This window comes from Anopheles stephensi, chromosome 2, assembly GCF_013141755.1.
Source record: "Anopheles stephensi strain Indian chromosome 2, UCI_ANSTEP_V1.0, whole genome shotgun sequence".
NCBI lineage: Eukaryota > Metazoa > Arthropoda > Insecta > Diptera > Culicidae > Anopheles > Anopheles stephensi.
In genome coordinates this window covers 62015978-62032329 of record NC_050202.1, presented here as the reverse complement: position 1 = coordinate 62032329, position 16352 = coordinate 62015978, and the positions used below count along the sequence as shown (strand labels likewise).

General features: G+C 48.7%; 2 protein-coding genes and 1 long non-coding RNA gene across 4 annotated transcripts in view; 2 read left to right on the top strand and 1 right to left on the bottom strand.

Annotated features, from left to right (window-relative positions):
* Nucleotides 1-42: 42 nt before the first annotated feature.
* On the top strand, nucleotides 43-2523 carry LOC118506604 (gustatory and odorant receptor 24). Its single transcript, XM_036043971.1, has 3 exons — nucleotides 43-1157; nucleotides 1219-2262; nucleotides 2328-2523. The coding sequence occupies exons 1-3, from the start codon at nucleotides 927-929 to the stop codon at nucleotides 2433-2435; spliced, it is 1383 nt and encodes a 460-aa protein (XP_035899864.1). The 5' UTR covers nucleotides 43-926; the 3' UTR covers nucleotides 2436-2523.
* Nucleotides 2524-2654: 131 nt separating this feature from the next.
* Nucleotides 2655-8488, bottom strand: LOC118506613. Its single transcript, XR_004905523.1, has 3 exons — nucleotides 8153-8488; nucleotides 3236-3317; nucleotides 2655-3169 (listed from the first exon to the last, which is right to left on the bottom strand). It is a non-coding gene; the product is annotated as an uncharacterized LOC118506613 (long non-coding RNA).
* Nucleotides 8489-8586: 98 nt separating this feature from the next.
* LOC118506596 overlaps nucleotides 8587-16352 on the top strand; it is a 52278-nt gene continuing 44512 nt past the window's right edge. For both annotated transcript variants that reach the window (XM_036043959.1, XM_036043957.1), the window contains exons 1-2: nucleotides 8587-9089; nucleotides 12743-13655. The gene's annotated coding sequence lies outside the window, so the exon portion shown is untranslated. The remainder of the gene's footprint in view (nucleotides 9090-12742; nucleotides 13656-16352) is intronic.

Sequence of the window (16352 nt, the reverse complement as noted above, 5' to 3'; positions counted from 1 at the left end):
TCCGGTCCTGCCGTGTGAAGACCGGCGGCGGTATCGCATCTGCCACCGGACCACCCGACTATGTACTAGGCAACTGCAGGGATAAATTTAGACCTCTTGTACTTAAAACGCCCAAAATACCAATAAGTCCTTTTGGTCCGGTGGAGGCTTCAGCTCAGCATCCGTGGGTGTTGTTGAGACGTACATTACCGACGATTTCTCAAGGCATCGTGCATAACTTTCTACCAGCGCTATCTTTAAGTTTACAACTTAATCAGCACTTTTAATGGTCAATTAACGCAGCCGTATCCTCCAAAACATCCATCACACCTATCTGAGTGGCACTGTATCTCGGAGATAAAACGTTTAAGGGTGGAATAAATCAAAACACCTTCCGAGCTACCACGGCACTCATTAATATATGCCATTTAAAAAAGGTCTGCCACTCTTAATGGTGGAATGGAATGGAGGTTGGGACGACGGCTTTTCAAATCACAAATTGAAACGTTACCCAAAAGCTGCTTTAGCTGCGGCTACAGACTGTCCTTGGCTGAAGCCTGGAGTTGGAAGCTGAAGTTTATTATTCGATAGCACTAATCTATCGTTGGTTGGCTGGAGAGGAATACTGTAGGGCCTGCCATCAAAAGAGCTCGTGTTTACAGTAGATCGATATTATCGCGGACCTAAAACGATACAGAAGAAGGTACCTCCAGTGACACAGAGAAGGTGTTTGATTACACTGAATAAATAATCTTTTCTTTGAACTGGGAGTAAAAGTCCAGCCATCGATTTTCCATTAACCTTCAAGAGGGAGCTACTGCCTGGGGCAAGTCCTCCGGCAAGAAAATGCACCCCAAGATACACGAAAACAGTTGCTTGCAATACGTCAGCGTAGTCGGAACAAGGCATCAGCCCAGAACCACTGTCCACCTGTCGTGCCCGACGCCATGAGTCTCTTCTTCAACGCGGAAACGATGCGCTTCGAGGGTACGATGCACGAACCGAAGCGAAATCGTAACGTGTTCCTGGACGTGAAACCCGTCCCGGACGATGCGGCAATCGTCAACCCGTCCGGCGGACAGGCTCGACGGAATGCGACCCTGTTTAACAATCGGGTTGGCTTTCCACCGGTTACGCCGAAGGAAGCTTTCGTGACTACGGGCACCACCAGCCAAATGGTAAGGAACAGCTAGTACAGGGAAGAGCTTGATTGCCAAGCTGCTAATACTCTTCATACAGTCTCCCCCACAGGACATGGTGTACGAGAGCTCGAAACCGATCTATCTGGTGCTGCGCGCCATCGGCGTGTTCCCGTACACGCGGCTGGCGTCGGGCGAGACCGCCTTCATCCTGGCCTCGCCCGCCATGGTGTACTGTGTGATGTTTTTCCTGCTGCTCACCGTGTACATCGCCTTCATCCTGCTCAATCGTATCGAGATCGTGCGGACGCTCGAGGGCCGCTTCGAGGAGTCCGTCATTGCGTACCTGTTTATCGTGAACATCCTGCCGCTGCTGATCATACCGCTGATGTGGTACGAGTCGCGCAAGGTGGTTTCGGTGGTGAATGGGTGGGTCGACTTCGAGACGGTCTACCGGAAGACGTCCGGTCGTGCGCTGGAGCTGAAGCTGCGCACCAAGGCGCAGGTGGTGGCCATCTTGTTGCCGATCCTTTGCTCGCTTTCGGTCGCCATCACCCACGTGACGATGGTGGACTTTAAGCTGCTGCAGGTCATTCCGTACTGTGTGCTCGATACGATCACGTACATGATGGGAGGGTACTGGTATCTGGCGTGCGAAACGCTCAGCATCACGGCGAAGATCCTGGCGGAAGACTTTCAACGAGCGCTCCGCCACGTGGGCCCGGCTGCCAAGGTGTCCGAGTATCGGTCGTTGTGGTTGCGGCTGAGCAAGCTGGCCCGTGATACGGGATTTTCCACCTGCTACACCTTTACCTTCATCTGTCTGTATCTGTTCTTCATCATAACGCTCTCGATCTACGGGCTGATGTCGCAGATTTCGGACGGATTTGGGGTGAAGGACATTGGGCTGGCGGTGACCGCGTTCTGTAGCGTGGGGCTGCTGTTCTACATCTGCGACGAGGCACACTACGCATCGTTCAATGTGCGCACCAACTTCCAGAAGAAGCTGCTCATGGTGGAGCTGAGCTGGATGAACACGGACGCACAGACGGAGATTAACATGTTTCTTCGGGCGACCGAGATGAACCCGTCCAGCATTAATCTTGGCGGATTCTTCGACGTCAATCGTACCCTGTTCAAATCGGTAAGTTGCGGTAAGGGGAGATGTCGATCGGTGGATAAAAGCTTCACGTTTTGTACCACTTCCAGCTGCTCGCAACGATGGTGACGTACCTGGTGGTGTTGCTGCAGTTCCAGATCAGCATTCCGGATGAGCCGAGCGCAATGTTGATGCATAGCAATACGTCACACTCTTAGGATGCGCAGGAGGGTTTTGCGAAACTTGTTGGGATAATGTCATTTGACAGGAAGTGTTTCTTGAATAAATTCGAGCTTTCAATGTGGATTGGTGGCGTAGTACGACTCTGCAGTCTCAATCTTTATATGTGCTTACGAACCTTATGACGGTCACTGTCACATAGCCCATTATGCATTAACAGTGGAACCGCCGGAGGTATCTACCACCCGGTGGATATTCACTGGACTACGAGGTGGTCCACGTCCGATTTGTAAAGCGGAATACGAAAATGGTGCATGGTAGCCATGCACATTAACCGCATTATACTTTTACGACGCACACGCACGAGGGAGCGTCCGTTTAAATCAAGTTCCCAAAATGGTATAGGAGATTGATAAAAATTGGCAAACGATGCGTGCTTGTAACAGTTGGATGTCAAGTGCATCAACACTACCCCTACCCCTGTCATCCAAATAAAATATTCTGTTATTACTGGCCTCAAGCAAGGTAGTGGTTTGCAACGGTTATCGAGTTATTTCTGAGGACATATGTCTATAGAATCAAAATCAGACTGGATGAGGTAGCAACGCAAGTCAGCACAGAACAACACACTATCTGTACGATAGATGTATCACTTTACAATCCAAACAACTGTTTCCAGTGCCGGTTTCACGTACCCTATCGTTCACAACTCCTTCGCTCGCACTCAATGTCCGCATCGTGTTCGCAGCTGATGCCAGGTGTCTCTTTTTACCTTCGAAGGTGTTATTTGATAATGGATTAGTAGCCGGCCAATGATGAACTCACGGTATCCACTTACCCGGGAACGAGCCGCCTCCGACTCTGGCTGTTTATGTTGTATGGATGTCATTCGTTTCAGCCGGATGGACAAAATTCCAGCCCTGTTTGGGAAGGGAGAATTTGCGCGTTACCATCTGCTAAATATGTCCAACACCGCGCCTTCCCTCGCGTGTTGCCGCTTTGCCACGGTAAGTGTTGAAGTTGCAATTGTCTTGTGAAAATGACGGCTGAAAATAGCTTGCCGACCAGCACAACCATGCTGCCACAAACCTCCCACAAATAGTAGGCCGTGACGTGATGGTGTAGTCGCAGCAGTCAGTACAACTGCTGCAACTGATTGCAGGCGGTAAGTAGGCTATGGAAAAGCCGAACCGATCATGAGCGCGAATCATAATGCACAGAACCGTTTGGAGCAAAAATGTTTTGTGTGAATTATCGGCAACTGGCAGACCGATGTACGCTTTTCCATTCCCCAAGTTCGGCAGCTCTTTTCTCGGTTTTCATTGACAAACGACCTCAGCTTATGTCCAACCGCATCCATCGACACCGGTGCGCGAGTAAAATTGCGCATACACCATGCATCTCGATGATCGATTGGTCACGATCAACTTACCAGGTCGGGTCGGACACCGTTCTCTACCGCAGATCTTCCCCTCCAATATGTGTGTGTGTGTGACTAAAAATAATCACCAGGTACCGGAGGATTCGGCACCATTTTTAAGCCATTTTCAGATATTGGTTGGTGTATCTCCCTTGCTATTGCTGTCTAGTTTTGGGGGCCGGCCTGTTACTTCGTAAAGATGCAAAACTTCAGTTGGAATTAGCATGTGCATCACCCTGTTGCTAGCCTACCCTTACCTCTTCTGAAGCCTTACCCGTTTGCGACATATGTCCTGACGTTTTGCCATCACCCATCACCAGGACGCCTGCAGGCGCTCATCGGCGATGAGATAAACGATTAGTTGTTACCACCCTCTTCCAATTATCAAACTTACCGACAGGGCCGTGATGAAAATAAACCTCCGGCGCTTGATGATTGGAGCAACGGTTGGAGCGAATTCAAATTTCGTTGGAATGCGTGCGTTACAAAATATTTGCGTCAATGATGATCGGACCATCGCGAACGAAAGGTTTTGCCGTGGCGAAGGTCAGAGCGCATTGCATGTAATTAAAAGGTAGTTGCAAAAATTTGACACACGGTGCGCCGATTTACGAGCCATTCTCTTAGCCAAGGGTTCGCTCCCGCCAGAAAAGGGAACGTCACGGAATGTTGATTTTGTTTCTGAGATGAGCATACTAAGGACACGGGGCGTCATATTATTGTCGAACGGCGATCGGTCGTGCAGTATACGAGTGTCAGAGGCCACCGGCAATCGATCTAGTGCCGATAGGATCTTATCTTACTTTACTGTGGCGCTTCAGAAGAGCTAATGGAGCTCTGGCGAATAGGTTTCGCTAGTGAGGCGCCAATACCGTGTGACATTGGGCATCGATCAACTTGAGAGACGCGCACTCGTCGACTGCCCAATATGCTGCCCAATGCTTGGTGCAGCAGTTGAAGCGTTTTGTGTGACGCCACTGTGTCGTCCTGTCGTGCGTAGTGCGCGACGGTCTCACAAATCGTCCATCGTGTCCATCGGTTTTGGGCTATAAATAACTCTCATCGGATAAATCGGACCTCCGGCGCACAGACTGTTTAGCGGCCCCGCATTAACGACCTTCTAGGTGCAGCGGACTTGCAAGAACTTGCGTATCATAAATTTTAATGCCAAGCTTTGGGACCCTTTTTTGGCCCGGTGGTCTATGAAACGCACTGCGCCGGACCGATAGACGAAGATGTTGCGCACTGGGACGCACTTGATCGTATGAGCATCCACCCCAAACGTCAAACGATCGGTCTCACAGGGGTCTGCATGTTTCTGCAGTACAGAGCACAAAATGCATCGATCCGTCGTCCCTGCAGCAAGCGCGGGCATCGATCCGTCCGATTTTTTTGCCTTCTTAAACTTCGGAAGAGAAGTTGTTGTGGTATGGCAAAAAAAGTTCTCAAAAAAAAAACCCAACGTCTGATCGAATGAAATGTTGATGAAGAGGGAGAAAACCTAAATACGACAAGGGAGAGAGAGAGATAAAAACATTGGATATATTGGCCCTCACACATTATATGCACACATTTAATTCATTCATTCGCCATATACGCCAACTGGAACAGGCCGAGTTTGTAGTGCTGAAGGTCGCTCGGGCGAGTCGCAGGCGAATGTGACAGGGTGACAGGAGAGGGCGGAAGGAACCGGGCGAACCGTTGTTACATCGTCGCCATTGCCACCGCCCATCTGGAACTCCCCGGCCCAAGATGCTGGCACGTCTCGCCAGTCGAGCCACGCTCCGTATGACCATCTGTCTCGGGTGGGCACGTATCCCAACGAGAGCGTTCATGGCATGCCGAAGGAGGATGAGTGATCCTTGCGGACTTCCTTGTGCTCTAGCGATCGACGTTAATGAGAGGAAAGGCATGATCGGATATTTTGAAACCTTCTTTAAACGGAAGTTTCTCTAGGATGAGTAGTTTTGCTCTCTATAATCCACACAATCAAACAATTCATTATTGTGGAGCACATAACATAAGTTCCAGGGGTAATCTCCCTCGTACAGCAGACCACAACTACTAAACTGCCGATCACACTAGGGTAGGGGGGGGGGGGGGGGGGTGAGGGGGATTGTTCGCGATAAGTGGGCGATAGGGTTCACTATTAATTAGAAAAAATGTCCATCATTACTCAGTGCGACTTCACTCTACGGGGAGCAAGTTGCGAGCGGGGATTGGGGAGAGTCGTGGTGGAGTCGTTAATTGTATGCATTTATAGTTGCATAGAGACACTGTGCGTAGTTTTGTTTCAGTGATTTTGCTGCTTTGTGTTTCACGATACCCGGCGGTGGTTGACGTTTCGCAGCGCGTGGGTAACCGCATCCGCATCAGTCTTATTGTATCTGACTAATGGGCACTGGTTTTAGGCTATTAAGATCAACAAACATCAGACAAGATCAGTATTAAGTATCATGTGACAATAGTGCTAGAGCGCTAGATGTGTGTTCGATAGAGAAGATCCTACCAAAGACTTAAATTCAGCTTATCCCAAGCTTAATTGTCAGAGATCATGGTGAGCTGAAGATCGGTCGTCGCTCATCTTGATAAGGATTAGGGCGTTGCTAGTTTGTAGTTTTGAACAGATTTTCCCTAACATTAACCCCTTATGTGAGAGGAGTCTTTGAATGTTATCTACAGCTCAACCGTCAACCAACTACTAACCACTTTGGCGCGCTTTGAAGAAAGCTATTGAGACTTGATAGGATACCAAAAACTGTCTCGTATTTAAGAGTTCTACAGAAGAAAAAAACTGCAAACTTCATACCATTTTAACTCCTACTTCTTAGTTCCTTCGATCCCACCCTACTACTTACTTCCTTATCCTCGATAAGTAAGTCCTTGATGCCGTTCGCGATACAGCGCCGTCGTCGGTCTATCCAATATGCCGGCCATGTGACGTGGTGGACACATCAACACCTGCACTACATCTCAGCTTGGGCCTACCAAGTCTCTTCTGTGGGCAGCCTAAAAGACCTTTTCGGACTGGGTCGTCTGGTTCCATTCTCATGACATGCTCAGTCTACCTGGAGCTTGGTGAGTCTAATTCCTCAGCGCATCTTTTTGATTCGCAAAAAATTTCCTCTCGAACGTGACAGAGGGGCGTTGTGAGTTTTAGACAGTGACCATGTCTCAGATGGGAGTATGTGAGTACTGGGACTATAAAGGTTTTTGAGACAGTCGCAGCTTTTTCCATCTTTACAGGCCATCAAACTGTACTTCATCCCCGCCCTACTTTAACTAGATAATCAATTGAGCTACGTTAGACGGAACAAGAAGCCTTCAAACGATTATGTCTTCATTACAGAATATGTCATTGTGCAAAAAAACAATCCTTGCAACATCATGTTCCTCAACCCGTTCAAAGGTTGCAGCGGTTGCGTGTGTTGGACCCTGGAATCGCGCACCCCAATCATCAGGGCCAACGATCGGTATCTGTCTCCAGTATCGGGAAGCACGAGATGGTCGTTACGTTGTTTTGTTTGCTTTTTTTTGCTGATGCTTGCTCACCTGCCAAGAGGCAAGTGCTTGGTGTGGTGCGCACACCGAAACAAACGCCCAACACCAAACCCACCACAATGCGTCGTAAACCACAAATCAAACGCATGTAGTGATAATCGGGTTAATTAAATATCGTGCCAATCGGAGCCTCTCCTTCGCGCGTGTATACGGCTCGGCCCCTATTCTTCCGTCGCTCTGATTTAAAGATTCACGTTTTGCTGATAGACAGGCTGGAGGCATTGCTTAGGCTCACGATGACGCCACAGAAGTTTAAGGGCTTTGGTTGGTTGGGCCTTGTTGACGGGCACGCTACCGCTCGGATCGAACCAGTGCTCCCGTTTGGTGCCACCCCACCCCCCTCCAGAATGGCCGATAAGCCGCCGAGGGGTGTGATTTGGATATCGCTCCCGTTTGACGTCATTGAGGTGGTGGACAAGAAATCACGGCCGCGGGATCTTCGCAAAAAACGCGCCAATATATGAGTTTGGGGTACGAGGCCTCGTCTGCTGCTATCAACATCTTAATAGCACGCTGGGCCATTTAAAAAAAATGCGGAAAAGAAACGCTTTTGAGTGAGTAATACAGCAGCTTTGCGTGTTGTGTTGATGGAACGACTTCGCAATCGATAGCCAACAAAAAATGATGACGATTGTGGGACGTCGAGAGCCGCAACAACAACGCAGATAGCCTGGTTTAGGAACGTAACCTGTGGCGCAGTTTGGTGGTTTTGCCATCGAAAAAGGTGTGTGTCTGGGTTATGATAAGATTGATAAAATTATCGAAACTGCTTACCCGTTTGCCATCGCGTTGTATCCAATGGCCGAATGGATCTTTGCTACACACGTCTCCCCCAGTTTATCGCCAGGATCTCGAATGTCTTCCACACTGGGAAGCGTTACTCATCTCACTCCGAATCCGAACCACATGTGGTTGGAGGAATTCCATCGCAGTAATGCCAAAAGGATTGTGCCAGATGATCGCCCCAGGAAACCGTATGCCACACCACGCGACGGAGTTTTGTTTTTATGCGCGCGGATGAGCTACAGCTCACGCATTGCGCCCCACACGATCAGTCGTCAGCGCCTCCGTGAATCGGTGAGCATGCGTCACCAGCTCCGAGCGAGAGAGCGTGAGAGTTCCGGAGCACGAGAGCGAGAGTGCTTAAAGCTCCACACGATCGATCGCGCGTACGCAGCCCGACCGACATCATTTCGCGGCCCTCCATTAGTTTGCTTCGAACCGTCGGTGTGATCAGCTTGGGCAGCTCGCTTGAATGGGGAAAAAACAAAGGAACCAAGCCTCGTGACAGTTGCTAGGACCTAGAGTGCTGGCGAGGAACGCTATCTTCCTACGGCGACACGCGCTTCCGAAAAGTGGCCACGAGCATACGAACATGACAGTTGCACAGTGTGCCCTGCATCTTCACCACGCGGTGAGATGATAGTGCGCGGCGATCGTGTATGCGCGCGGTGGTGATACGTGATCGTGCATCCCGAAAGTGTTAGCTGAAGGGAAAAGTAGTGATCCAGTTAGACGAGAGCCTTTCCAGCCTACTCGATTGGGGCGTTTTTTTCGCGTTAGGAAAAAGTGCTCGAAAACTCCTTAAAATAGTGTGGCGCTGGAGTGTGGGGTTTTGTGTTTATTGTAACCGCTAGTGGCATGCAGTGCTGGGTGACAATTTTGCACAAAGAGAGAAAGAGAACAAAACCAACAAACCAACCGCCAAAAAGTAAGTGAAACGTGTTGTGAATGAAAAATCAGTATTTTATGTTTAACCATTCCTAACCACACAAACGGGTTACAAGTTTAATGGCGGTCTCAGCACCACCAGTTGAGTGAATGCGGGTGGCTAAATAAAGACTCACCACCGCAAAAAGAACTTTCCCGTGGTAGTTTTCTCGCAGGCGAGAAGGCAAACCAGACAGCCAGCCAGCCAGCCAGCTAACTTTACCTGCCAACAACATGGTCTGGAGGTTCTTAATGTGCTCCCCTTTCTTCGTGGTCGCCTGAACTCCGCACTTGTCCACCCCCAAAGCCCAGTGTCCACCTGCCACACATCAGCAACGCGAGCTGGGCTGGGAGTAAAGGTTAGCAAAACACGAACGCCGGGTGGGTTGAGGTTGGCTTTCGGCCCACAGGGTTTTCGATATCCCGCGAATTCGTACCAAGGTTTTGAGAGATTTGAATTTTTATGACTTCGCCGTACGCGGTGGGTTTATTTTTATTTTTGCTTCCCCTGGAGAAGTGCAGCGTTTTGTCCACTTTTCATGGTCAAAGCTGTGTGCGTGTGTTGAGCGCAAACACACGGTATTTTTGGAAGATGTTTGTTTTGAGGGATGGAAGATGTGTTTCGTCAAAGAATTATCGATAATGTTTTTTGATAAATATTCCCTTCATATGCGTTTTGTTTTTCGCGCTTGTCTTCATGGTGAGGTTCTTATCGTTCTTCAACGGGAGAAAAAGAACGCTAATGCCATCACTAATCCCAGCACCTAAAGCCAAAACAGACCACAGTCGAATGGTGCTGGCACTCGGTGCTAGGCCAGCGACACTTACTGCTCTGCTGCCAGGAAAGCGTTACAAGGTGGTCGCAGAGACAAAACTACTCACAGATCGCCAACCGATCGGCATCCAAAGCATCGAACTGATCCGCCCACGACCCAACAGGTAGACAGCGTTTATTTAGAGGAACTACTTTTTTGCATCAGGCTTTGCCATTTTCAATCGATTTGCGCCAGTGGTGCCGAGTGGTTGAAACACAACATTGTGAGACCGGGTGTGTGTGTGTGTTAAGCGAAAAGATAAATGAACATTCATCAGGAAAATCAACACCCTGCCGAGCTTAATCACAACGCGTATTGCTATTGAAATTAATGACCATCGGCCCAAAGGATATCCCAAAAAAAAAGGATTATCATTCGGCATAGCTGCATGTAAACTGCAGAACCGCGCGGAGCAACGAATTATAACGATCGATTTAAATTTCGGCTGTATTGGGAGAGGGTGGGGGGGGGGGGGGGTGGGGTTTGTTGTGGCAATTAATTGAAATTTATCACCAACCAAACTCTCGACTGCAATTCCAAAAAAAGTGATCGTTGGAACGAGGTTTGGCTTGAAGTTTTGCTCTTTGCTTAATGTCCGGGACTAACCGAGTGAATTTTGGGGGGCATTCGTCTAGACAGTTAAGCTGTCGATGAGATTTGAGGTTTCGTGGTAGCGTGAGGGATGATCGAAACTGATCCTCAACCGTCACTGGACACTTCGATCTTGGAGTGATACCGGTGCGGTTAAATCGTTTTAAGCTGTATCACTGCTCGCACTGCTAACCGCAGCCGATGTTGGGATTGTGAGAGGAGTCTGTCTCAGCCTCACAATGCTCACTGGAGATTAAATAATCAAGGACTTTTTTTGTATTTTTGGAGTATCGACTGGATGAAACCTGAATAGGCGGAACTGACGGACTAATGTTACGATAAGAGTGTGTGGATATATCTACCGGTAATTGTTTATTTCGAATGAAGTCCAGCTCGTGCCCAACGATACACTTAAAGGGGGAAAAGCTGGAAGAATTGAACACATTAAATCAATTTCTGCACCTCAACAAGTCGTAACTGTCGGTTGTGTGGTTGGGTGGTTTTTTTTTCTCCTTACAATTACGATCATGTTTCCGGCTTTCTTGACACGCCTCAAGGATGCAGTCGACGGTTTCGGGTGCACCCATGTCGGTCGGTCCATGCTTTTGATGCATTTTCGGCTACCGAGTGGATTAACGATTTGCAGTGATTTATTGCGCAGTCCGAACCGCCAGGAAGCATGTCGATTTAATTGTTTCTTGTGAACTCCCCCGTTACTTGCACGCCAGGAGCACAGCAGGAAGGAGTTGTACAGTTGTGCCGAAAATCTGCGCGCGGTTGCATGTAATCCAATTAACCGAATACAACTCTGGAATTGAAGTTGAGCGGAAATGGGTCAAGACTGATCGCGGGTTTCTGTTTGATCGATCGAACGGTGGGCCATAAAACAATTCCGGTTCCATTGATTAGCTTCCATTCATTAATCCCCAAAGAAGTGAATACCCAAGTTCGGGGGAGCATCACGCAATCGGACAAAGATCGTTGCGTGTCACGAACAGTTAGCGGGATATAAATCATTCATCCTGTTCATGTGCGGAATAATTAACGATCGAATTGATGCTAAATGGAAGAAATGAAGCATCATAAACTAAATCGACCGCGTGAAAGATCTGCGCGCTTTTCAAAACTAGTCTTCATGCGGGATCTCACTCCCGGAACACGATTTGGCCACCGTAGACGATGGTCGCGACGGTGGAATTGAGTCATAAAGTGTCAGCGATCATGATACTGGAGCATAGAAGCCATCCTCCCAGACATCTGGTTCTATGCCCAGTTCTCTGCGAGACAAAGGAATTCTTGGTCCAATCGATCTTCGGTTCCGGCGCCGGCGCAAGGGAGCATTAAAGGAGAGGAGTCATAAAATCGTTCAATGGCAGACCCCTCTGCCAGCTAGAGAACCTGGCTAAGCAGGGAGACCTCACCATCGACTACAACCCATTTGGGCGCCAGTCGCTTCCATTCGGGAGGGATTTTTTCGTCATAAAACCGCACTTTTACTACGTGATAATAATACCATATCGAGCGTGGGGTGACGACGACGACCGATGGGACACACATCCGCGACTAGGCCGCCGACTATGCGTCCTATGTGCGCCCGAAACAGCAACATCGAAACATACGCAGTCTTCGGTTTTACGACGAGTCAATTAAATCGATTGGTGACAAAAACGAACGAGCCAGATACAACCCGGGGCACAACACACGCCTGGCACGTCTGGCAATCCCGAAATGTGGCTTATCTTGGTTATAATGCACAAAAGCACGGATCTTCTTTGTTTTCAAGGGTGGCGCAGGTTGGGACACAGGTTTTGAAGCGTCAGAGAACTTCAAGCAGCGATGAGTGTGGCGCAAACCCAACATATGCCCTTCATCGTAATAACATAGCAATCCCTGAGGACCAATCTCTGCTGCTTGCCTAATTAATTGCGCAAAGGTTCGATCTAACGATCGGTTCCGATGATGCATCTCCGAAGGGCCACATTTATGATGGCCGGGGCGAGAACTACGCCTCGAAATGATATGTTTATGGTTCCCAGTTCTAGGGATACGCATCGATGGATCAACATTAGCTTGCCTCTTGCGTTCTCTATTAAAAACTCATTTCCCCTAATTGAAAGGTTTCGGGCGGCATCAAGATCAATGGCCCTGGATCAACCTCTTCGCTTGGGTGTTGTTTGGTGGTTTGGAACAGTCAAGATTAGTCGCCAAAAAAGTTAATAACAGCTTTCACGTTTTCTTCTCGCTTCAGCTTTTGCTGCACCGGATGGTTTCCAGGACGACGCGCTGACGACTCTGATGTACTGATTTCGCCGACTGAACACTCACGGACGCCATCGTAATCCCAGAAGGTGCTGGTGCTGCTGCCGCGTGAACCGCAAAACTTGCAAATCCATTAACATTGGGCCCTGTTCCGCTGTGTTGTGTGAACCGATCGAACGATCGATCGTGCAGTTTTCGTTTTCGACAACTGAACTGGAGCTGGCGCCAACTGTTAAATGCTGCTGAATGTTTGTTTAGCTTAATTGTTATTTGTCTCTGTTTAATTGATAATTACCGCCCCACCTCCTATATACGGAAAGCTGTAAGTGTGCGGCTGATATTATTGAAGAAGCGCCAAACAAATCGAAGTGCAGAACAAATTCCAACCACTCGGTCTTCGTCAGGCCTCCGTGAAGGTTGGTGTTTTTTTTTGAGGTTGAAGTTGGAGCAAATATTTGTATGGTCGTGGTAGTGATTTCTTGAAGTCTCGTGAAGTGTCGTGCGATTTCCTACTTCCTTCTACCGAGAGGTGAGTAAGTGAGTGCGCCTGTGTTGGAAGATTTGGAAGCAACCAAAAAAGGGGTGACAGCAATCGCTTCTTGACAGCTTCAGCTCACTAGGTAAAACACATTGCCACTCGTGACCAAAAGTGCCTCCGTGTGTGTGTGTGTGTGTGTGTGTGTGTGTGTAAGTGTGTGTGTAGCGGAAAACAGTGCGTGCATCGGAAGTGAGTGAGCTGTTGTTACCGCGTTGATTCTTCGTGCATTTCGGATTCGGAAGCAGGAAACAGTACACAACAGTCGAGCGACGCACCATCGGCGACAGCTCAATCAACGGAACAAACGGGATATTCCAAACCGAATGTCACCGTGCCTGTGATGAGTGGAATTAACCATTGAAAGGTAGGTGGGTATCGGTACGGCCGGTACGGATTTAGGGGTCGAGTAGTATGCAAATTTAGACACGTATGCTTTCGGTTCTTTACTATGGGCCGGATTTGGGAGTACTTCCGTTTACGTGGGTCCCCATTTTGAAAAAAAAATGGTGGGTGCTGCTTCTACGGGGTTTTTCACTTTGGCGGGACGGTGTGTCACGCCGTCTACTAAACGTTGATTTGTCGCTGTGCTTTGGGGTGACGTTTTAGCCATCTGGGCTACGGCACAGGTGTTTGCGATACAGTTAGTCAGGGGAAAGAAATTAGAACCGCACCATGTCTTGAGCTCTTCTAGGGGTCCTCCCTAGAAGGGGGAAGGGGTTTCCTAGCTTTCTATTCACCCGCTCAACTCGTCGCCTTTCGAGACCTTCCTTTTTGTCAAGATCTCATTTGAATGATAAATAAATGTCACATAAAATCGTTTTGACAGGCTTGAAGGGAGAGATGACAGCTCTGGAGGCTTCTGTACGGAGAACAAGAAATCGGAAAGACCGAGATGGTCATTGCCCTCTGTTGATTGAGGTCAATGTTTTTGGGATGCATTTTTTTTAGTTTGAATTGTCAGTCTGCTTAATGTGTCGTTTAGCAAGCGATCATCAAGGCTAGGATGATTAAATGAAACGATTTCGGGCTGTCAAAATGGCTGTTGATCGAGCGATCAATTGTGAGTCTTTACTTAAACATGCAAGGGAGATTTGAGATATGCTCCTCTTGAAATTCGTAAGCGATTTATTGGGTTTGAATATCCCTCGCTGTTGCAATGGATTAGTCATCTCGAGAAATATGTTGAGACCCTTCAGTTCCTAAAACCCAGGCCTCGCATGCTACTTTGTTTTCATAATGCATAATTGCTCTCTTGCATAATACCCTGGACCTCCGCCCTCGAACATCGGACGGAACTCCATTGCACACGGCCAGAACAATTGTCATTCGAACACGGAGCAACCTCATTACTCATGCATGTTTTTCTACCACGCCTGGAGAAGAATAGTTTCACGAAGATAGCGAACCGGGTCTACCCCGTTGCCCAAATGGGTGGCCACGGTGGTGGTTTTTGATCGCGTATGAATATGGAGAATTGATATTAATCATAATAACACCCTCCGTATACTGCGCGAAGTGTAAGAGGATCGTGCGCTATTGCGATGACGCTCTTCTTCAGCCCGATTGGTCAGTTTTATGTTAATGTTTTATTATGGTTTATACCTTAAAACGTTGGAGCGGGAAAGCCGCGGCCCTTCCCTAGTGTCGTCTTCCGACGGTGGCAAACCGATTGTAGACGGCTGCGTTACAGAAAATGTAAGAAATGATCGAATGTTAACCAAACGATCGATTGATGAGTGTTGGAGGAACCATTTGGTTGGTGGAGTTCACCGCAAGCTCCCACACTCTGTATGCCCACGGTAAGGGCTATTTGTTGGCTGTTGCATACATTCTTGCCGGCGGTTATGTTAGGACGAGATCGGACTCTTGTACCGCCCACCAGACGCCGCCGAACCAACGGTGGTGGTCCGGCTGGCGATCAATTCTTTTCCCCTAATCGGTTACCTTTTCGGGAACCGGCACAAAGAGCTCTCGCAGGCGTCCGGAAGGTGGCTAGCTTATGCGGACTCACCTAACCTCCCGTTAGACCCCATTTCTAGCAAATGTAAATAGATGATGAAGTTCATCAAATTAGCAAACGACCCGCCAACAGCAAAGATCACGGAACTAAAGGTTCGCGATCTTCGCCAGGGATGTCTTGGCTAATTGTGGATGATTTATGCGTGCTGACAGCGGGTGCCGACTGCTTGTGTACACCCCGGACGAACGATCGGTCAGCTCGGGCAGGCTCCAGGGAAACCACCGTCAAAGATACGCCATGGAAATGATCGCCAGCTTAAGCAGGAACTGGAACGCTTCTGCAAGGATAAGCTAATAGCCTTTGGGGTGGGGGGTGGTGGAGAGTTTCAAAGGAGCAACCTTTTGCGTGTAGTGAAACGTCATAAAAGTCAGCTCGAGGGCTAGAATTTGTCTGACGGGCGTGAGAATTTACGGCCCTCCATCGAGCGTGTGCCCATCGCAGTGGGTTTTGGTTCATAAATAATGCTGATACGCTCCACAGGGCCAATCTAGGACAACGTTCCAGCGTTTCGATGGGGATTTGCTGACCAGACGAGACGCGAGAAGTATTCCACGAAAATCTCCTTCAGAGCACCTGTAACCCGCGTTCAAGACATTCTTCAATCGATGGCTGCCGGCTGCGTCCGTCCATTAGCTTGGACGGTGCATTTTATTAATATTCATACAGAATAAATGGGGATGTGGATAATTTCTTGGAAATCAGTTCCCAGTGCGCGAGATTACAACACAGCAAACAGCTCCAAGGAACGGATAGGTCTCGTGTGCGCCCGCCGCCCTGGATGAGACTATGGAATGGGACATGTTTTGCAATATTTCATAACCCCGGTACTGCGCGGTGCATAGTATTCGCAGCACGATTCTACACTGGGTAGCGGTCGTGTGCTGACGTGCCGTGTTGGAATGGACGGTACAGTGGAATAATAATTCCCCTGCACGCTGTCGAACGCCCAAACGATAAGTGGTTTTTGTACAGTTGCCAGACAGTTGTTACAGGCCGGAGATCCGATTACCTTTGCCACAGGGTGATAACTTACTCGATTTT

Bases quoted from the DNA above. Each gene is read 5' to 3' on its own strand.
- LOC118506604 (XM_036043971.1), top strand. From the start codon at position 927: ATGAGTCTCTTCTTCAACGCGGAAACGATGCGCTTCGAGGGTACGATG. The intron at 1,158-1,218 runs GTAAGGAACAGC...CTCTTCATACAG, and splicing joins CGGGCACCACCAGCCAAATG to TCTCCCCCACAGGACATGGT. The intron at 2,263-2,327 runs GTAAGTTGCGGT...TACCACTTCCAG, and splicing joins ATCGTACCCTGTTCAAATCG to CTGCTCGCAACGATGGTGAC.